The sequence below is a fragment of the Toxorhynchites rutilus genome, chromosome 1 (assembly GCF_029784135.1).
Source record: "Toxorhynchites rutilus septentrionalis strain SRP chromosome 1, ASM2978413v1, whole genome shotgun sequence".
Lineage (NCBI taxonomy): Eukaryota > Metazoa > Arthropoda > Insecta > Diptera > Culicidae > Toxorhynchites > Toxorhynchites rutilus.
In genome coordinates this window covers 75,224,982-75,248,632 of record NC_073744.1, presented here as the reverse complement: position 1 = coordinate 75,248,632, position 23,651 = coordinate 75,224,982, and the positions used below count along the sequence as shown (strand labels likewise).

Sequence of the window (23,651 nt, the reverse complement as noted above, 5' to 3'; positions counted from 1 at the left end):
CTCCGAAAAATATGTTTTCTTCGTCTTTATTATGTTTTAAAAGCCATCTAATTCAGCCTCCTCAAAATAGAGTAATTTTTGATACTCCAACACAAAGAACGAAATTCGAATTTTTCAGTGTTATTAATTAAAAGTAAGCAACTGAATATAATTCATTGAAGTATAAAGAGCTATAAAATAACATAAAAACGTATTAATTGATTGATTGATTGTTGTTTCATTGGAGTAAGAATCAGAACATAGCATAACTGCATGCTCGAAACAAACATATTTTCTACATTTCATGCAGTTGTTGCGTATTTTTCGAATCTTTTATTGAAGAGAAGAATGTAGAACGACCTTTTAGATAATTACCATACGATAAAGGTTCTGGAATATAAATATTTCTAATATTCTTTGTCTCTGTTTTCTTGGTAAACTAAGAATGAATGCCTTTTTTAGATGGGGCATAAAAAGATGATATAAAAGGATTTCTAGTAACTTCCTTTTGCTTTTTATTGTTTTTATGTCGATATTATCTATTATAAAAAAATATCCCCGAAACTAACTGTTGAAAATTACCAATTAGGAATTCCACGGTGTCTGGTATCATAAACCGGTACTAAAAACGCCTGACTGTTGATCGGAAGCGAAGATCTGAAAAAAACCGCCAGAGCAACGAGAACGATCACAAACGCGTGGTTGGGGCCTTCGAACGGAAACCTAACACCTCAGTTCGAGATGTGGCTAAAAAGTTGCATGTGAGCAAGACTTTCGTGCAGAATACCAAAAATCGAGCTTCTTTCACTGAACATACACTGAAAATGAAAACCCGCATGAATATGTACAAATTATACAATTATTTTCAGATTGAGCCTACTGATCCATATTCTAGAAAAATAAAACAAATTCTTCAAATCTGGCATCTCTGCTCCGAGGACACCATACGTTTGTCGATGGCTTGAGATCCAGATACAGACAGAGTATATTTCGAAAAGGCCAAACGATCTGCGGAGAATTTGTTGAGCTCGGGGGAAATAAAACACTAGTGCTGTTGTGGTTGTTATTGGTGTGCAAGTTTTTGTTTCCGACGACCTGCTGGTCGTGGTTGGTTAGAAAGGTAAATTAGGAAATTAGTCAGTCAGAGGGATCTTGGCCGATTAAGTTTTTCTCTTTCCCTAATGATGTCAAGTTGATACCGGTTTTGGGGGTATCATCGTGAGTCGTTCACCTAGTGTGTGTGTGTGTGTGTGATTCGAAATTCACTGTTTGGATTCTAATTCCATTTGCATATTTTCCTACTTCGGTCCCGGAAATTAAAATTGTACCCACTTCTCAAAACATCATGCTTCTGTTGTTGATTCGAACTGAAATCACCGCACGGGAGCGTACACGCGTCCAATCAGAATCTCGTTTCTCGTAGAATAGCTGAGTCATATTTTTGTCGTTTCGAAGATTTCTTTGTGTCACTTTCGGCGTGTTCTAAATCCATCCAAAAGTACAAACGGAAGAATGTGGATGGAGCTGTGTTTATGTTGCTGAGTTGTGTTTTTTTTCTCCAGTGGCGCCACCAGAGGTTTCCAGTGTAGCGTTTTCATGCACGAGCTGTAGTCAATGGAAGTGATGGAATCAAGAGAAGAAATGGGGACACGGTATCCCAGGGGTATCTTCATGAAAATGTGCTTATCATTGTTGCCCGTAGCGCGTGCAAAAAAACTGCGTCTATAAACCTGCAATAGTCGTTGACTATCGAGGATTGATATGCGTGAATCATCTTCCTGGTAATGCATCCGTATAATTATTAAGCTGTAAAATGATCATTTGCTTTAATTATGAGCACTATTCAGGTAAGGGAAATCAGGTAGAGAGCGGCCATTCCACATTGATAGAAATGTTCCCGGAAACCAGTGAGGACGTTCAAGATACAAGCACAATTTTCAAGTTATACAAGTAATAAAGTTTGATATTGTCAAAGTAGACTGTAAGGCTTTTATATCGGCGCATGCCTTTCAGCTTCTTTCACTCTTCAATTTTCCGTTACTTTCTTCCGAATACGAAAAATCTGTTCTTGTGACAGCCTTTCGGCGGAATCAGAAATCCAAAATAAAAAAACAGGAAGTGGGTTATATCTATGGTATAATCGCAAGGGTGACGTAGGACTTTTGTTGATTTAGAGATCATTTGTTTAAAGTTGAATCTAAATCCATTCTGAATGAATGAATAAATGAATATTTGGGGGACTTCGAAAACGAGAGCGTTACGTTGGAGGCACAAGGTTTTATGCATCCAATATAGGATACGAAAAACCTTGTTCTGAAGAATAATCTTCAGAAGCTTTCCTGCTAACTGTACTTGATTGACAAATCACAAACCCAAATGTATTATATGGATATTTTATGGATAGAAAACATTAAAATTAACTCTTTCGCTTGAATGTAATTTTCAATTCCAAGGGGAACTGGCAGATTATTTTCCAGCAACGATTAGATATTTCCACATTTTCCTCGATACTGGAAGCCCACCAGTGGTTAATGCTAATTCGATAACCACCTGGTAATAGCACTTGATTGAAACATATTTGGTCACAGTGTTACATGGATAGAAAACATTCAAATAAACTCTTTCACATGAATGTATTTTTAAATTCCCAGATGAACTGGCAGATTATTTTCCGTATCTTTCTCGATGCTGAAAAGCATCCAAACGGAAAGAATTCCGTGCGTGTATGTGTGTGTGTAGCGGCTGCTTCGATGGTCACCTTCTCTTCTCCTGAAGGATCGGATTCTCTGTGCTCACTCACAGTTTCAAACAAACTGCTTGCGTTTCAGGACAGATCTCGATCCTTCGCTGTCCAGCACCCTCAGCAACAACGTTGTCTTGTCGATGTCCTCACGAAAAATTAATGCGTCTCACCACCAGAATATCGCTTAAGTATGCTTTTTGTGCGTGATTGAATCGAGAGAAGGCGTGGTTTACGATGGCAATTTGGAAGGCAAACTAGAGGGGAATTAACTCTCTGAGCTCGGAACTTTCGGCGACTGAGCAATAATCGATTGCGGGCGCATACAATATTTGATACGGAAATATCCTACTGATGAGGAAGAATAATCTTCAGAAGCTTTTCTGCTAATTACACTTGGTTGAAAAATTACAAAATCAAATGTATTTGATCGTTGTGTTATATGGTTAGAAAACATTAAAATAAACTCTTTCACATGAATGTATTTTTAAATTCCCAGAGGAACTGGCAGATTATTTTCCAGAAATGATTAGATCTTTCCGGAACTTTCTCGATGCTGAATGGCATCCAAACGGAAAGAATTCCGCGCGTGTATGTGTGTGTAGCGATGTCTTCCCGGGGAACCGTTTGTGGCATCACTATCCTCCTGATGGATTCCCTTCTGACCTAGGGTGCACAAACAGGCTCTTGGTGACACCGTTCATCCGCGCTTTCATGATAAACGAAGAGCTTCACCACAACAGCGACAACATGCTCCAATCGCTGTTCAATTAGAACTGAGTGGATTTCCGAGCGGCGTTCGCTTATATACCGATTGGTGATTTCAATAGCTTGTTTTGAAAGCAATTTTAAGACTATTGAAAAAAGTTTTTGGATCAAAAAGTAACAAGTATAGAACGCGTAGACATTTTTTCTTTCGGATGAAGTGTTTATCATACCATTTCGTTCAGATGTTTAGTAACTATTAACGCTCAAAATCTCGGTCTCTGGCGTAATGCTTTCGTTTTCGAAACTTTGATTTTACACCCCGGTATAGAAATGAAAGACGTAGTCCTACGTCAAAAAATCCAGAGTGAAATTCGTTTTGTTCCTCGTTGGAAAAGGCACCGACAGTGATTGGTATTGTGGTATTGGTACGGTGAGAAATGTACTAGCTTTTGTTCCCACCGAAATGTGTTCCCTGACAGAGATTTCAAAACCAAGGAGCCTGGTGAAATCTGCGTTGCAAAGGTATGCAAGTCGGAGGCATTATATATTGCAAGTAAGATGAGTGATACGATTAATTCTAGCAAATAAAATTTAAATTTGGAACTCTAATGTTGGTTGCTTTGTGAAATTTCATATCAATGACCGATCGTGCATTATTTCATCCATACATAACATACATAGCCATTTCGTCCAGGGTAACAGAAGGCGACTTTCATCCTATCTCATTCCGCTTCGGAATCTTCTTTTGTACCATTCAACGACTGTTCACCATCCTTTTGTCATCATCACTCGATTGTAAACACTGGTGGAGTGAACAAATAAAATCCAACAACCAAACAAAACGGTCAGGTCCACCAATTCATTATCAAAGAGTTTAACGATATAAATTTTCAAACATCCAAAATCAGCATGCAACTGATAGCCTAACGGAATCCTACGTCAACTATGCGGTCGTGCCTCACACACAACCCTCCTGTGACCTTTTTAAAGTCTTATTTAACGACTTCCAACGAAACCAACGACAATGCAGCTTGTATTATGCAAAGTTTTATAGAGCTCAGAATAATAATACGGGGTAATGTCAAACATCATCATGTAGCTCATTTTATCACTGCCTAGTTGAACCTTTTCAGCAATTTGGCTGTCATGAAACATTGTTCTCCATACTGCCATGTCCTTTTCAGCTGTGCGAAGTGATTTGTGACACATAAGAATCCTCGCAGAGGAAATTGAAGGAATCAAAACAGTAGGTACTGATTCCACAGTTGAATGATTATTTCTAGCATAACCGAACCCAATATACTCGTAAGTGCCTTGTTCGAACTTTTGGTATGAATAACTCATTAGATATTTGGAAATATTGCCGTCTGTTGTTCGATGACTATGCTTTTTAAATTTCATATATATTTTTGCCCATGTTACTGAGAATAATTTCACAGGCACATACAGAACAGTACGCGCATCCTAGCTTAGTGTCAATTTGTTTCAACCATGATGAAAACTCAGGGTCATGCAAACAAATGCCTTGGAACGTGGTTTTGCTTGCCATTTCGATTTTTTGACGTAGAACTACGTCTTTCATTAAGGGTGTCAAATCAGAAAACAGGTCACGTTTTTATGAAATAAAGTTAACGTTAATAACTATTTTTGCCGCGAACGGATTTTGGCGATTTACATACTAAACGAATCGGAAATTCCGTAAGATTTGTTTAATATGCCATACATTAGAATCCCCTGGTTACTAAATGGTTGAAATTCATGAAAACTTTAAGTGTTTCTATTTTTCCATACATTTGTTCTGTCCATTTGAGTGCTTTCCCGAACAGAGCTATCAATAACGAGCAACTTATCGACGACCAACGGAGGGGAAATCCTAGAGGCGAATGAACTGAAAAGTTTAAACCCTCTTAAAGCCAAAAAGAAGAAGAAGAAGGAGGGGAAATCGTAGGATTATAGTCTCCGTGAACAAAGGAAAAGAAGAAGAATGAAGGGGAATACTTGCCTAGAGTATAAACAGTGGATCTCGCTGAGGCAAACTTTCATTCGGCATCAGACTGTTGAGTAATCCAGTTCACTTTGCTTTCGCTGCGCTTCGATCTAAGATTGTACCCCACCAGTGGTAATCCAACTTGGAAATCGTCGTTTGATTTTTCTGTTCGTTTTTCATGTTATTCGTATCGTGTGTTCTTCTTTCCGCGTCATAAATTGGACGCTTCGCGTAGTGTGCGATGAGCAAGAAGAAAAGGAAGGCAGGCTCGAGCCCTGCAAAAAACGAACGCATTGCCAGGGTCAATAAAATTTCGAGGTAAGCGTCATCTAATGATGCACGCGGTGTTGGTGTAGCGCTCGCACTGAACCGAGCCTTCGCAAATGTGACACCGCACCGAACAACAGCGTAGTAGGCGATTTCGACGCGTCGGTCGAAAATGTAAACGCCCAGGCAGCAACCAAAATCAAGCTCCCCCCCGCTGGTGGTGAAGGCGGTCGCTCTTGACAAACTCATCAGCGAATTCGCATCGATGGGTGTTACAACAGAGTACAAGCTGTGTGGCATAATTCAGTCTTTTTCCAAGCAGTTAACATTGTTAGTTTTCCGTCATCATAAGGGCTTCGTTGGTGCGTTGGTTGTTATTACAAAAAGAGTTTATTTCGCTTGTTTAGTCACCAAGAAAGTAAATGTCGTTCTGGAATTTTGTATGTGATTAGGTTTCACTTGCCAGTAACAAAACTTCCTCCACTTAGGGTGACAGCTGCGCTTCTCTCTAGCATGAGAAAGTAACGCAACTCTTTTTCGAGGCCAGTAATATTAACAGAAGCGTTTCTTTTGAGAATAGCGCAAAATGATGAGAAATGTTTATATTGCTAGTAGTTTCAAGCCACCAATGTATGGCTCTGTATGCATGCTATGGTGAACGCTTGTTGGCGCTTGGATTGTACGAACGATATCTAGAGGTGCGATTGCTTTGAGGCAATACTAAATAACATGTAGCATGATATTTGATACTTGCAAGTGTTGTCATTGTTGTTTTTTACATGCGGTGCCAAAGATATATTGATGTAGTTATGAGATATGGAATAATGGTGCTGGTGCAACACGTATATAATCGACTGTAGCCGAGTCTATGTCAATTTCGGAAAAGGCCACCGGAATAGCCTTCGAGGTAAATTTTCAATGCATTGACATGAAATAAATTGCGACATACGATTTTTGCGAGGGCAAAAATGAGTCATCAATCAATTATCGTCAACTGATTCTACAATGAAAAAATCATTTCAGAGATTATTCTACTAAGCAATTGTTTCTAAAATTTCACAGCATTATAGAATAATATCCGAAGGTATAAACAAGCGACTTATATAAAATAACAGCGTAGTTCACATCAACAATGCGGTCGTATCTTGGACACAACCTCCTATAATTTTTTCAATATAAATTGTTAGAACATTACAGTTTCAGTTGATAGTCGGGGAAGAATGCCAGACAACCTTATGATTTTATCGTACCTCTCTGCGAAAATAATGAATGAATTATTTTACTGTATTCAACGATTATGAAATTGACTCACCTATCTCAACTTTATGTTAAAATAGCAAGCATCAACAGTCACTCCTATTAGAAGAAATTTGAACATAAAGTCTGCTTCATTTAATATTGGAACACAAACAATTGCATGTAGTTCAGTCATTTATTAACGAATTCATAATTTGTTTTCATACAAATGTAGCATTTTCTTTACTCTTTCATAAAAAAAAAATTAAAAAATTATTCATTGCTGTTTCGAAGAAATTCTCGTACTTTTCCCGTAATACGGCACATTAGGCGGCGCACACCCTTTTCGTCCACCGTTTTGGCGATTTGATTCCACCAGGTCTTCATTTGAGTCATGTTCCTAACAAGTTTTCCCTTTGCCTTAAGCCTCCGCTTCGTGATTGCCCAGTCCTGGGGAACTGGGGGCAGTTTGGGGGGTTGAGGTCATTCGGTATTACGCTGACCCCGTTCGTTGCGTACCATTCCATAACCGTTTTGCTGTAATGGCAGCTTGCAAGGTCCGGCCAAAACATTACTGGACGGTCGTGGGCACGAATAAACGGCAGAATCCGTTTCTGTAGGCACTCTTTTTTGTAGACTTCTGATGTCATTGTCTTGTCAGTGAGAAAGACTTTGGTTTTCTGTCCACAACTGCATATCCCCTGCCAAATCATGTACTTGCGGGCGAATTTATCCGCAAACACGAACTTAAATTTTGCAGGTACATCCCCCCGAGCCGTCGCCAAATAAAATTTTTGACCTGGGATTTGCCCAAAGTCCGCCTTCACGTAGGTCTCATCGTCCATCAGAATACATCCGTCGAACTTGGTCAGCACTTGGTCGTACAGCTTTCGAGCTCGGATTCTGGCCACATTGTTCTGCCTTAGCGTCCGATTTGGCTGTTTGCTGGCTCGGAATGACCTTATTTCTTCCCGGAGACGAATTCGTCGCACCGTACTGTGAGCGGCCTGGAACTTATTGGCCAAATCGCGGTCTGAAAGATTGGGATTCCTCTTGACGGCCTTGATGACTTTCCCACGCAGTTTCCGGTCGACAGTTCCACACCGACGCTTCGAATGCGGTTTCCGAGCCGTCGTCAATGTTTTCTTGTACTGCTTGATAACACGCCATACGGTATTTCTGGGCATTTTAAGCTGTTTAGCTAGCTTAGATGCCGACAACAATGTATTTTCAAGAAAACTGTGCACAATTTTATCTCTCCGTTCGGCTTCCATGGCGGTTGTTTACAAAATGCTATCGTTTGGTGTTATGACATAAATACATGGGTGAAAAAAGTTTCCAAATCCGTCCACTAGGAGCGCCACAATGAGCAAAAGAATTTGTTCCAATATTAAATGAAGCAGACTTTACATTTTTGCAGTTCTATCTATCCTTACGCAAACACATCTGTCAAATGAAAAAGAAGAAAACAGCCCCGTGACATCGTCTATCTTACTCTAAGATAAGATCAGACAATAGGGGGTCTTTTACGAACCAAATTTCTGTCAGATTCGGACCAAATTTCTGTCAATCGTTCTGATTACTGATTGGCTGATTTCGAGAAATTTTGTAAACAAAGCCGATTTTTTCAGTGTTGCCAATAAAAATAAATAGCGTTGGATTTGTATTGAATTCAGAAATTGTGAATTTAATAAATATTACGATATTTAGTTTAAAGGAAATGTGAAGGAATTATATGCAAGTTTATGTATGTGTTTTTTCACAACGGAGTAAAGTGAACGGCAAAACACAATTTGTCAATTTAACTTCGTTAGGTCCCTAATGCGATTTCATATTTCGGAATATAATTTCCATTGCTAAGAAGAAATGGAAAGTCTCATCATTCATTATGCAGATGGCAGAGTTATTATCTCTAGCTTGTAAATATGAAAAAAGAGATGGTTGAGACCATCCAGGTTGTGTTTTGCTGACTACCAATTGTTACACTGCTGACATGTTCTTTCCCGCTGACTTATTTTGATGATGTAAAGAGCTATGAATTTTGTTCTGTTCTGTCGAGGAAAGTTTTCGCTTCTTCGACGGTGTACTCATAGTCGATTTCAACATTATCACTAAAATTAGATGAAGCTGAAATGCGATATGATGTCGATGCTGCTTTACTGTCCATCAATTTCTGGGCTGAACATTCTTCTCGCCGCTTTGATAGCAAGTCCATCAATCCAGCAAGATATTCTTGTGTATCGGCTGTATGCGAAGCATTCGGTACTACGGTCATGTATTGCGAAAGAGTCACGATTTTCAAGTTGTTTCTGAATTACAATGGAGTTGAGCGCCGTTGTTTTGCCCAAAGCAACGAGAAAATATTTTCCAGACAATCTTGGACGGGTTGTTATGGATATCATTATTATATTGTAGATATGGGTATTCAAAAGACTTATTTTATCCTTTATCCTTTTTGAGATTGCCTTACGGAAAATATGCAAAATCATTAAATTCGCACCAACCAAATGTTATGATTCATAAAAACAGAAATTTTAAAAATCCGAAATTTTATAATATTTGGCAACTCAGGCATCTTTATGTCATGGCTTCGTTTTTGTACGACGAAGAAGAGTAAGAAGCCAGTTGTCTCATCTTGTCATAGATCTTAGTGAAGTGAACAGAGAACAGACACTCTGTTCGAGTTACTTGTACCAGTATCGAACAAGTAATTGGCCTCTAACTTGAACAGAGTCTCTGTTCTCTATTCACTGGATACTTCAACTAGAGCGCTGACTAGCATCGTCTAAATCAGGCTTTACTGACTGTGCTCGGAAATCGCCAACATCTCAGCTGTCAGTGGCATTCAATAACTGTCAAAGTTGTGCTCGAGATGATGGCATCTCCATAAGCAGGATTATTAGGTGGAGCAGATGGTAGAGTTTGCGTGCGTAGTGTGCGCGGTAGCATGTGCTGCCATAGCTACTTCTCGAATCGTCACGTCATTACCGTTTTGTCTCATATTCCGAACACTTATGCTTTGATGGCCATTGAACAGTGTCTCATTACTCAAAATGGTACTCTTTCGCGAAATTCATTTGATTTTTGAATACAATAGAGCCTTCTTTTTAATTTGACTACAATAAAATTTATTTGAAAATACATTCATGGTGAAAAACATAGAGAACACTTTTGTCTCAAATTCCGAACAGCAAAATGCATTTGTTTTAAACCATAACTTTTGAGCTACTGGACCGATTCATATGATCGATATATCAAAATAAAGTCAATTGGCTAATCTTCTTTGGAAAAATGTTTTGCTCGCAAAAATTAGATTTTTATTTTTTAATTATTGTTTGTATTTGTTTTTATAGTTTACATGGTTTCGGGACCAAGGGCGCTATATCGGTATCGGTACTGTAAATGATGTTAAAATGGAGTCTATAACCCAAAGAATGTCAGGGATTCCAAACCCTTTAAATATTTATAGCATTAAAGTTCAATGAATTAACATTTGAAAATGAAGTATTCGGAATTTGAATGATGCGTAGAAACTTGTATACTAAGTATACTTTACCTACTTGTCCACCTCATATGTATCTTATTCATGGCATCTGATAAATAGCGGCTTAGCACTTCTACTTTTGCGTTGTTTTTCTGGACTTACAGACAAAAACAAACAACATGCACTGAAGTAAATGTGAACAGAAAACCTGGAAGTCTCAAAACATTTATATTTTATATCTAACGAATTTCATTTCTTCCCTGATTGTGATAGAATTTTCCTGATTTTCTCTGACCATATTTGAATTCCCTGATTTTCAAGGATTTTCAAGGTAGTTGACAACTTGCAATAGCGATGTAAATGTGGTCCCTTCTCCACTAGAATTTCAAATATTTCGACACCAACATTACTGCAACACGGAGAAAAACAATTTTGCTATTTATCCGGTGCGCAAGTGTTTGAACAATATACAAGGGCGCCGTAAGAAAAGTTTTCTAAATAGTAACAGTTTATTATAGAGTTTATAAGCCACACAAGAATAACAAATCTCAAACAAACACTGAACTGTATCTGGAGACAAATGGATCCACGCTATATTCTTAAACCTGTCACGCGTTCCGGAAACGTGTCGATGCTGTATCACAGAGCTAAAGTAGATGCTAATTCTAGATGCAAATAGAAATCCAAGCTCTTCTTAAATGGAACTAACATTCCTAGAGGAACTTTACCTTCTCAACGTATTATTACTAGCGTCATTTTTATTAGTACTTAGTTGAGATAACACGCTTTGAATGTATTCTGAGTGACAAGTTCTAGAATACGCGTGACCACAGTGCAAGTCGGAGGAAATTTCTTTGACGAAAAATTCCCCCAACTAGAACGGAAATCGAACCCGAACCCCCTACATGTTAGATGTGACGCTAACCAATCGACCACGGCCAAACCCAAGTTACGTTGTCTAATAATTGAAAATGGTGAAGAATCATGGCGATTACTTTTCAATGCAGGAAAAAATTACAGGAGGTTGTGTTCAAAACACGACCACTTTGTTGACGTAGAACTACACTGCTATTTTGTTCAAGTCGCTTGTTAATAACTTCGGATATTATTTTACACATACACACACACACACACACTTATCTACGCTTTGCGTTCTTCTCAACAGAAGGCCCTTTCTATTAATATTCCCGGTCTCGATTAGCATAGCTGTCATCCTTGATGAAGATAGTTTTGCTACTGTCATGCGAAACCAAATCACACACAAAATTCCTGAACAATTATATTCTTAATGAGCCGATGATAGCCTAGTTTGATGATTCCTCACACAATTGTGTAGATTGATGTAATGTTCCTGATGTTAGATTGTTCCCGTTCATCCTTGGACCCTTGGACCTTGGACCTTGGACATCCAGCCTGCACTTTCAGTCTCAGTCAATCCACCTCTCTCCTTTTGGGCATGACTTTTCTACCGTGACGCACGTCATCGAGCATTTTGGAAATCCCAGAGCCGCCCTCTGCAGTCGTGACCATCCAGCCTGCGCTCACCAGTCGTCCCGGTTCTGCTAGAGGGTTTGGCGAAGGGATTTTCCAGGTTGCTCCATACGGCAAGTATGACACACAAATCAACGGTTATTCCCCTGATGCTTCTGTACCTTTCAGTAGCCTACGCATCTATTACCAGAACGTCCGTGGATTACGTACCAAAATCGATGCTTTTTTCCTGGCTATCGGCGATGCTGATTAGGACATGGTTGTGCTCACTGAGACGTGGTTAGATGATTGCATCTATTCGTCGCAACAATTGCACATATGGGGCGGTATCTCGGTCATAACTTCACGAATGTTGCTTTTCAAATGTTCAAGAGTTTGCGGAGAGTTGACATAGACACGGTCCTTCGCATAACCCCACAAAAAAAAGTCTAACGGGTTCAAATCGCATGATCTGGACGGCCAATTGGCATCACCAAAACGCGAAATTATGCGTCCCTAAAATTTCGTTCGCAATATGGCCATGTTCGGTCGTGTTGTGTGACACGTGGCGCCATCCTGCTGAAACCACATGTCATCCGTATCCATATCTTCAATTTGTGGCAAAAAAAATCGGTTAACATGCGGCCATAGCGCTCACCATTCACAGTTACCGTCTCACCGTCCTCATTTTCAAAGAAATACGACCCGATGACTCCACCAGGCCATAATGCGCACCAAACAGTGACTCAGTGACAGTGACTGAGTCCCATATACGGAAATTTTGGGTGTTCACATAGCCACCGAGCTCGACATGTGCCTCATCGCTGAAGAAAATTTGATGCGAAAATTCAGCATTTTGCTGCTGTTGTTCGTTCACCCAATCGACGTATGCCCGACGCATTCCATGGTCAACACGCTCTAATTTTTGTACCAGTCGGTCTTTATATGGATGCTAAAACGATCCATATTGTAAAATGGCAGACATTCAACTAACGATATGACGCTTTGGTTGATAGCTATGTCAAACGGTTGTCAGCGCAGGGCTGTATACTTTCGGAAGCCCGAAATGGAAAACCCTGTAGAAAGAATGACATCTCTGCTATTCGTAAACACATCGATTCAATTGCAATCCATTCGAATCTCTCTCCTAACGACATTGCACTACAGTTTGGTGATTATTATCTCTGTTATGTGCACTGGGCTGTTCACGAGGATGGCTACGCGTCAGTTGATCTGGATCGCTCTCGACCGTTTGCTGCCAGCTGCTCATTTCTGGATGGTTTCTGCTTCAACGGCTTGTCCCAAGCTAACAGCTTGGAGAATGCAGAGAACAGGACTCTTGATCTTGTCCTCGTAAACGACATCGTGCTACCTGGTTACCAGATAAGCGAATCCATTGAAGCGCTCTCTAGGATTGATCCTCGTCACCCTCCATTTGAGCTAAAGTTTACACATCAGGAGATTGTAATATATAGCATAAAAACAAATCTTAGGGAATTTCCGATTCGTGTGGTATATAAAACATAGCAATTAACGTTAACTTTATTTCATAAAAACGTGACCTGTTTTCTGATTTGACACCCTTAATGAAATACGTCGTTCTACGTCAAAAAAACCGAATAAAAAGTGCAGTTCAGTCAAGAAAGCAACACTTACCTTTGCATGGGCAGAACCCTTTGCAGCTCACTTTAACTTCACTTCCGTGGATACAATTGTGATACTCCAGTCGACACAGCGAAGAGTACGTCCTGTTATCGCTTCCGCAAAGGAAGGTTGGTTTCACCACTGGACACGGCTTGCAGTCTTCTTCTTCCTTCTCACCACCATCGCTATCGTAGAAAACATCATCGTCCTGCGAGGAACTCTCGTTTTCCGGGTCTTCCTGATCCTGTTGCAGCAACTCATCGCCGCTATTATTACTGTTACCATTCAGAGCGCTACTACTACCGCTACTACTGCTACCGCTGTTGTCACTGCCGCTGCCGCTGTTGCTAATGGCTCCACTTGTGCTGCTACTGCTGCTGCTGCTGCTGCTGCTGCTGTCACCGGGGTTTGTGAGAATGCCGGAATCAGCTCCGTTAACGCTACTGCTTACGCTTCCGATCAGGCCAGGCTGTTCGGCTGCCTCGGCCTTTCGTTTGGCTTCTTCCTCTTCAAGATATTTACTCTTGGTGATGATTTCCTCCCTGAAAATGATGTCATTTGAGTTTGGATATTAATGTACGAACAAATGGTATACTGAGCACAGAAGTTGATCAAAACCAACCATGCGACTATCTACGAGGAACGTGAACTTTTGGTGATTAAAAATAATTAATACGGAGTTTGTTTTAAATTAAACAGAAAATTATCAGAAAATATACCTGTTAGAGAGCGTATTATAGTTGTTGATAAATCTGGAACAAAAGAGAGAAAAAATTGTGGTCATGAGATAAGATACAATATTGTAGTCATAAATGATTTCATACATGTATCTACTATTTTAGTATTCATTTAAACATGTTTTGGACAAAAAACGCATGAATCTATCCCATTTAGAATGATATGTGCGAGTGAGCACTTCACTTTCAAGCCAAAAAAATGTTCGATTTTTCAACTTTTTTTATAATGATGAAAAATATATTAATAGATAATAGGGCAGCAATATTTGGTATGTGAACGTAGGAAACGGGCATCTTCCTCAGGGTGACCAGTATGCCACTTCCCCTAATGATAAAAGAAAAAACATCAAGAATTGAAATCAAAGATATAACGAGAGCAGTTTTACAAATCTGCTTCTCTTTACCATTTTTAATAATTTAATAATTTACTTGCTTCCACGATATGTACACAACAGACAGCCGCAAGAGCAAAATTTCCGACATTGATTATAATTAAAGAGCACCTTAGACACACAATTGCAAGCCAATTTCAATTCATCTTTTATGAATTTCCAGCAAACAGACCAACACATCCCTCCGCAGATTACCGTTTTATGAGTATCCGTCGCAATATTAACCGAATAAAGTGGAGAAGTGAAAAGCGCAACGATTTCCACGAGAATAAAAAACAATCCGTAACGATGCCAATTTCCACCCACCTCTGAGAATCCGAATCCGTGCCGAAAAATCGAAAACATTCGCCCTCCACAAAATAATCTTAGCCTAGTTACTGCTAGATGTACCTGCTAGGTAATTTTGTTTTCGACATTTGAGAGATGAGTTTAGGCAATGCGAGTGAAAGAAAGACACTTTCGGATTATATTGATTATTTGCTCTCAAAAAACTTCTAGCTTGTGATTATTTAGGGTGTAAATTTGATTGTAAGTATACAGAAAGTTAAGCAGGATAAGCCCCTGAATTCCTGAGCCCTTTGCTCCTTCATTCACCACCGATATTGTTCGGCGCTATTTAACCCACTATATGCTGCAAACGTAACCATGCCACCAAGAATATCCTCTACATTCAGACATTTCCATTTCCGGTGTGCTGACTTTCACGAAAACAACAGCATTGTGAGAAATGCTGAGAAAGAAAACTTTCGCAGGCCAAAAGAAATCCGACGGAAAACAGAACGAAACAATTTTCCATAAAAAAACAACTTTTTGTCCGAGAGATTGGCAAAGTGCAGTCATGGCAATTGGAGCTTTAGAGTGTGTGTGGGTGTGTTTCCAGAAATATTATGTTAATTTCAATTCGACGTTGAATTATTGAACAAAAATGTGGTTAAGGCAGAAAAATTTTGAGTAACTAATGTATTGTAAATGTGCTGTTTTTGATCCATTCTTTTCTTAAGGTCAGAGGAATTGAGCTCTATGGACGATACCGCCGACAATTATGAGAAAAAAGACGGGTGGGTAATGTCGGTGACATAACCGGAGTGACGTAGGACTATACAAAGGGGACAGCTTTTGCTAAATATATATTTTAAATATATTGTTCTATTTTCTTCTCCTACGTGAATTCCTACCTATCTACCTGAAAAATGGATTAGTTTACTGTTTACTCTTTATGAACATGTTGGGGGTTCTGAAAAGAAGCTTTGGTGTTGTGTTTTTGCGTTTTTTTTACAAACTTGATTCTTGGTTTTTTTCTGAAGGCTTTGTACTTATTAAATGTTCAACGTCGGGCATCTTTCGGCGTATACACATATCGTACAATCAAAATGATGGCTGTGATAGGGAATACACAGGTGGTCATCAGCTCGTTCACTATCATATATTTCACTATTGAGCACATTACCGTACCTTAAGCTGTGGTTTCGGAGACGAATGAATTGTAAGATTTGTAGTCTCCTCAAACAAAGTAAATAAAAATGAAAAAGAACTGAGGTTTTGGAGACGAACTCTACGATCTGTCGAGAAATAAACGAGCTATAAGTGTTCTGAAAAACCAACAGTAAATACAGGGACGGATGACCTTATAGTATACGGTATTATAGAGACTTTAAACTTTTGCAGTTCTTTTCGTCTCTAGCCTTGAGAAAGGCCCTTTGAAAACTCTACTCTACTCTACTCCAGCGCTACCACCTCCGCCCTCTTGCCTTGAGAAAGGCACTCGATCCCTCGCCGTCCAGCTCGTCCAGCAACGATGTTGTCCAGTCGGTGTCCACACAAAGAATGATCGTTACGGCAGCGGAGCGGGGATTTTTAAGCTGACTGGCTGGCTCGAGAATTACGCATGTGTGAGACTGCGACCAATGTTTCGTTCATTTTTTTCTTTTTCCTTTCCAATCGTGGTTCATTCTATTTCGCTGCTGCTCTGGTTGCCCGTTTTGGTCGGTACGATTTGAGGAGCACAAAATGGACCAATCAAAAATGGGCACATAGTGCATTTGGACAATGCTTGATATTTCACAATTATTCAATTATTTATCTCAAGAAAAATGAAATGTTATTCGTTATGATAGATGCGTAGATATATTTCCTATCAATTGATGCAAAAACCTTTGCGATCTATTGAGAAATGCTCGAGTTATAAGCGTTCCAAATCTTGCATTTTTTCCTACTTGTTCAGTGCCTAGATTTTCATTTCACCCCCTATATCTTCCGGTTAGACGTAGTCCTACGTCAAAACTAACAATTCAAACCAACTTATTTCAATGTATGTATTTCATATGCATAACTGACATGTTTGATGTAAAGTGTTAATATAATAAAGAAAATGTAAAGTGTAAGAAAGTAATATCCATTACCATTATTACATTAAATGGAACTCAAAGCTTGCTGTCGTCTATGGTGAATTGCGTGGCAAGAGTTGCACATTATCACAACTCGATTGGAACGGATTAAAGAATGAAAAATTGCGTTCCGTTCGGGTAATTCCGACTCGATCGTATTTCAGAATATTTGTGAGTAGTTGATCAACAGACGGATCTGGAATTTTCTAGGCAATTGCACTATCGATTTCCATGACAATGTATTACGTTTTAGACTGGCGATAGCAATGGCTGTGTCGGCGTTGCTCATGATAGCGTCTTGCAAGTGAATTCATTTTTCCTCGCGCCACTTCTGCCGATTGTGTCATAGGAATCGCATAAGAAAAACAAGGCACTAAAAAAATTTGAAAGATGTATTATTTTGGATTTTTTTGACGTAGGACGTCTTACATTAAGGGTGCCAAATCAGAAAACAGGTCACGTTTTTATGAAATATAGTTAATGTTAATAACTGTTTTTGTTGCGGGCGGATTTGAACGATTTGCATACCAATAGAATCGGAAATTTTCTTAGATTTGTTCGATACGCTATACATTACAATTGGAACATTGGAAGCATTCTCATTTCCCCATACATTTGTTCTATCTATTTGGGTGCATTTCCGAACAGAGCTGTCTATAACGAGCAACTTATGCAGCCGCTAGAATAGGAAGAGTCGGAGACGAATGAATCGTTAGATTTAAAGTCTCCGTAAATAAAGGAGAAGAAGAAGAAGAAGCAGAATAGAAACAACGAAGAGGGATAGCGAAAAGAGAATATTTGCGAAGTAAGCTGTCGCTAGCGTATAAGTATTACATCTCCTCTGAGGAGAATTTTCAGAATCTTTATGTGCCCGAAACAACAAAGGTCGCTTATTCTGCTCGTTTTGTAGTTATGTTCCTCCTCGAGCTGTGAACGCTAGCGAAGATTTCACTTGAAGTTTATCGCTACAACTGTGTGCATCTGTTAGACGCGTGTTTGATGCTTGTTGAATGGCGATGTACGGAAGATGCCTGTTGTTAAATACTCAGTGCAATGCGTGCATTGATATAAAGAAACGCGACATATGACCAATTAGTGTATTGTTCTCGCAAAGGCAAGAAAGAATCCTTGCTTCTCGAAATGATTGTACAAAACCACGCAAGCCATTAAACCTTATCAGGGTCCCCGGAACTTTTTTACTAAAGAGTTATTTATTAACTTTTGTCGTATTCGTAAATAATATCCGAAATGATGAACCAACAAATTAAAAAAAAAATGCAACGGATGCAACCCCTCGAATTTTTTTGACTATTCGGGTCTTGGCACAATGTCTTTATCAACCTCAATCATCTATATTTTGAAAACGAATTGGTGTTGTGCAGTTAATAAATGCTCTGTTAAACTTGTTTATGATTCCTGCTCCTGACACTAGAGTAGTTGTGACGAAACTAGAAGAAGAAAGAATGTGTCACAGTGCACATGTTGTCAGTACAGAGAATGGGCAATTGGAAAGGATTGAAATATTGATTTTGAGGAAGACGAAGAAGTAAGTGAATGCATACAGATATCAACTGAATATAACAACTCTGAAATAATCGAATAACATCAGTAGAAGACAATTAACAAAGTATGACAGTAAATAATTCGAGTTATATCAATTGATAGGAAATACTACTACGCATGGATAGAATGTTATTTTTCCTGAGATAAAATGTTGAATTACTGTAAAATATCAAGTGCTATCTGAACGCCCCAGCTGCCCCGTTGTGATTCACCCGATTTACGGCTTCCCCAACACAGCCATCAAAACCGAGGTACCTGTGGAAATTGGCATTGCAAATACAGGCAAGTTGGAGGGGGGATTTTTGATCCCACCGATGTGTTCCCTAACATAACCATCAAAACCTAGGTGTCTTACATTACATGACTTTTGTTCAAATTCTTCACATATATGTTAAGTTCAATTCCATTCGAAAATTGTTCCATTCAATCCATAATTTAATCAATTCAAACAAATGATTACTAAGCCAACGGCAGTCCTACGTCAACCTTGAGGTTATATCATAGATTTAACCAATCCATTTTTTTAATTTTTTATTCCTTTCTTCGTTATTGTTTAGCTCGTACGCTGTTTTTAGGAAATATACGAGAAATTGCTATGTGAAAAGCTTTGCAACAAAAATCTCAATATGTTATGTTGCATTGTGTAATAACATGTCGTATTATAGCTCATGTGATAAATAATGTAATGAATGTTGTTTCTATATATTTTGCATGTCACAGGGGAATACGTGTTTAAAGTGTATATTACAAGAAAAAACTGTTTCGAACATATTTCGTTTCCATTATATCACGTGACATTTTTTTCATTCGTATTGACATTACCAGTAATGATATTCATTCGAGATTCACTTCAATCCACATCATCATTATTATTCAACCGTACACAATCATTTCAATTGCCATTATTTTCCTACAATAATTTTATGAACTCTAATCTAAATAGGTATGCTAGAATTTTTATATCTTAAACCAACATTATTCACACAAATGAAAATAATTTCCAGAACCACGAAGTTTAACGAAAATTATTAATGAAAATTATCTTTTCCGTATTAAATAAATAACCTAATTGTTAGTTTGAAAAGTTTTCTTCAAGCAGTGAAAGAATTTTGAACGAAAATTATTTCTGATGGTTTTTTATTATAATTTCAAAAATTCAAGCCTTATAATGTCCTTAAGAAATGGTTAAAAAATGTTTAGAATAGCACGTTTTGAGAATTGTAAAAATTGTAAGGGGTTATATGTAGGACATGACCACATATTTTCGACGTAGAACTACGCAATTATATACAATCCACCTGTTTACCACTTCGAATATTATTTTAGAATGCATCCATTTTTTTGACGTAGGACTACATCCAACCGGAAGATATAGGGGGTGAAATGGAAATCTAGGCACTGAACACCACAGGAAAAAATGCAAGATTTGAAACGCTTATAACTCGAGCATTTCTCAATAGATCGCAAAGGTTTTTGCATCAATTGATAGGAAATATATCTACGCATCTAACGAATAACGAATAACGAATAACATTTCATTTTTCTTGAGATAAATAATTGAATAATTGTGAAATATCAAGCATTGTCAAAATGCACTATGTGCCCATTTTTGAGTGGTCCATTTTGTGCTCCTCAAATCGTACCGACCAAAACGGGCAACCAGCGGCAGCAGCGAAATAGAATGAAGCACGATTGGAAAGGAAAAAGAAAAAAATGAACGAAACATTGGTCGCAGTCTCACACATGCGTAATTCTCGAGCCAGCCAGTCGGCTTAAAAATCCCCGCTCCGCTGCCGTAACGATCATTCTCATCCAAACCGTACACCACATCGGTTTGCATCACAACACATCAGCAAACCAACCCAAGCAGCCATGTCTGGACATGGTAAAGGAGGAAAAGTGAAGGGAAAGGCAAAATCCCGCTCGAACCGTGTTGATCTGGAGTTCCCCGCAAGGGTAGCTAGGCCGAGCGCGTTAGTACCAGTGCACCAGTCCACCTAGCCGGCGTTATATAGTTTCGGCCGCCGAAGTGATCGAGTTAGCAAAGCTGCTCGTGACGATAAGAAAACCCGCATTCGGAACAGAACACATTCGGTTCGGTGGACATCAAGACAATAGGCAGTTGCAGCGAGTGGCGAGTGGCAAACGCAATCGCAAAACGGCATCAGGTAGCAGAAGAAAAAAGTTTGTTCTTTTTACAATCTGCTTTGGTGGCAAATCCAGAACAAGGCTGCATCGAGGGCGTTCGAAATGGGTTTTTTTTTCAAAACCACGAGTACTAAGTTTTCTAAATTGGAACCATTCCATAAAACAAGGCGCTTTTCAGGGCCATTAAAACTTCCAAAAAAGAGTTTAGGAAATACAGTTCAATGCTTTCTAAAACAATATCCAAAATAATAATAAAACACAAATTGATTTTTTCATAATTTGTTTACCAGGATATGATGAGTATGTGAATTTGGCAGTTGTTCTAAGCTTATTGATTTTCACCAATTCTTAAATTGCTTCTAGATTGAAATTACATTAATTTACACTTATCTCGACATTTAGCTAATTGGACGGACCTGTAATGCGACATATTTAGTTGGACATTTTTGTAAACATAGAGTTCGGGGTCCAAATTATGACCCCACATTGAAAGTCGACACTGTACCACTGTCATCGCAAATGTTCAATTACAGGTTAAAATCGCCTCCAATGCGACACTGAGTGGTGCTTCGGCACGTCGCATTGAATGTAATTTATAGTACAACGTGTCACAAAGCTGGATGGAAATAAATTTTCCAACTGTGAAAGCTGTGGCGAGTGGCAAATGCAATCGCTAAACAGAAAGGTTTAGCCGAACAAGATGGGGATATCGAGTGATAACAAAACAATAAACTCTTTAGATTGAAGATAATTTTGTGATCCTGAAAAGCCTGCATGTGAATCCAACGAGCGAACAAATCGTAATGAATGTATTTTTTTGCCATCGCTCCCTTTTAACGCTCATTCGTTCGTCTCGTTGGACTCGCCCCTCTGGCTGAGTCTGCTGATTTGTCTCTATCCTGTGAGTGTGTACCGCTATAGTATAAAACACGCGGACCCCAAAAAAATATCTTATTTTCTTTCAACCACACGTAAACCCGTGTGGTTGTACGGCATCGGCATCGTGGACGTAACAAAGGAGGACAAGTTAAGGGAAAGGCAAAGTCTCACTCGAACCGTGCAGGTCTCCAGTTCCCTGTTGGTCGCATTCACTGATTGCTCCATAAGGGTAACTAGGCCGAACGGATTGGTGCCGGAGCACCAGTATACCTAACAGCGATTATAGAGTTTCGGCCGTCGGAGTGCTCGAGTTGGCTTGCAAAGCTGCTCACGACAATCAGAAAACCCGCATCAAGAACAGAGCAGCTTCGGTTCGGCGCTCATCAAGGCAACAATTAGTTTCAGTGAGTGGCAAAGTGTTTCTCCGGCACGTCGCATTAAATGTAATTTACTGAACAACATGTCACAAGCTGGATGGGAAGAAATTTTCCAACTGTGAAAGCTGTGGCGAGTGGCAAACGCAATAGCAAAACAGGAAGGTTTAACCGAACAAGATGGGAATATCGAGTGATAACAAAAACACAACACCAAAGGTTCTTTTCAGAACCATCAACATATTCATAAAGAGTAAACAGTAAACTAATCCATTTTTCAGGTAGATAGGTAGGTATTCACGTAGGAGAAGAAAATAAAACAACATATTTAAAATATATCTTTAACAAAAGCTGTCCCCTTTGTATAGTCCTACGTCACTCCGGTTATGTCCCCGACATTACCCACCCGTCTTTTTGTAATAGATTATGTTCTTCGTTACAAATAAATTTGATGAACGCCCTTCTACGTGTGATATGATGCCTAGGACTACCAATATGAACTAAATAATATATGAACGGAAGGATTGTCAAACGATCATTGTATTTTACATTTCCCTCTGAAATTATTACACATCTCATGTTTACGTAGTTCTCGAACCGCGAAAGTTCATTCACCTCTAGTATCTAAAATGACGATTTTCCGAAGCTTCTCAGTTTCAAAGTACGTTTTATGGAATCATATTCCGGTTTGCACAACGAAAAGCGAGAACAAATGTACTCAACACCAAAAAATACCCCGGACTTGCATGTATATTTGCAAAGCGGATTCCCCCGGGCACATTAATTTTGATGTCCGTGTTAGAGAAACACAGCTTGGTGGGAACAAAAATATCCTCGACTTGCATGTATATTTGCAAAGCGAATTCCCACAGGTACATTGATTTTGAAGTCTGTGTTGGGGAAACCGTAAATCGGGCCAACCAAAACTTGGCAGTTAGGGCGTTTAGATAACGCTTGACATTTTACAGTTATTCAATTGTTCATCTCATGGAAATAACATTTTATTAATTGTGATAGACGCGTAGAAATATTTCCTATCAATTGATGTAAACATTTTTCCGATCTGTTAAGAAATGTTCGAGTTATAATCATTCGAAATACGGGTAGGGTTAGCACACAAATCGGCAGTACAAATGCATGGAAAAAAAAAGAAGTTCTTCCAGTTTACATGAATTTAAACCATTTAGAGATTGACGGATTGTAATGTATAGCATATCAAACAAATCAGTTGACTACGACTATGCAGAGCCCTGCTCAGCGCGCCTTACTTTATACACCGTTAGGCTAGGCGCAAATTGAGAAGCGTATAGCGCTCGTAAGCGAACACGAGACTATCAACACGACTCATACGTGCCACAAACGTAGCGTGGTGGAGCGCATATTGAGTCGCAGTTTGGTGTAAATGTCGTGCCACTCGCATACAATGTCTGATTCACACAGAGTTGTGCGATATATTTATTTACTAACACAACCTTCCGACCGGTACAATCATACAGTGTCAGACTCACGGCGCTATATGATTGTTCACCAACACAACCAGCACAACCAGCATGAGTAGCACGAGAAACTGTGGCTCAGCCACAGCGCCGAGCGAGTCGTGTCTCACGAGCGCTCCTCCATCTCGCGTCATCTGACCAATTTGCGCCGTTCCATCTGTTT

The 23,651-nt window shown here is 39.2% G+C and overlaps 1 protein-coding gene across 1 annotated transcript in view; it reads right to left on the bottom strand.

The window, feature by feature from the left end:
• Positions 1 to 23,651, bottom strand: part of LOC129772754 (proteoglycan Cow) — a 421,514-nt gene that overhangs the window by 64,415 nt on the left and 333,448 nt on the right. Inside the window, exons 4-5 of the mRNA XM_055776228.1 lie at positions 14,235 to 14,267; positions 13,528 to 14,057 (exon numbers count right to left, since the gene is read on the bottom strand). Coding sequence (XP_055632203.1) covers positions 13,528 to 14,057; positions 14,235 to 14,267 — 563 coding nt within the window. The remainder of the gene's footprint in view (positions 1 to 13,527; positions 14,058 to 14,234; positions 14,268 to 23,651) is intronic.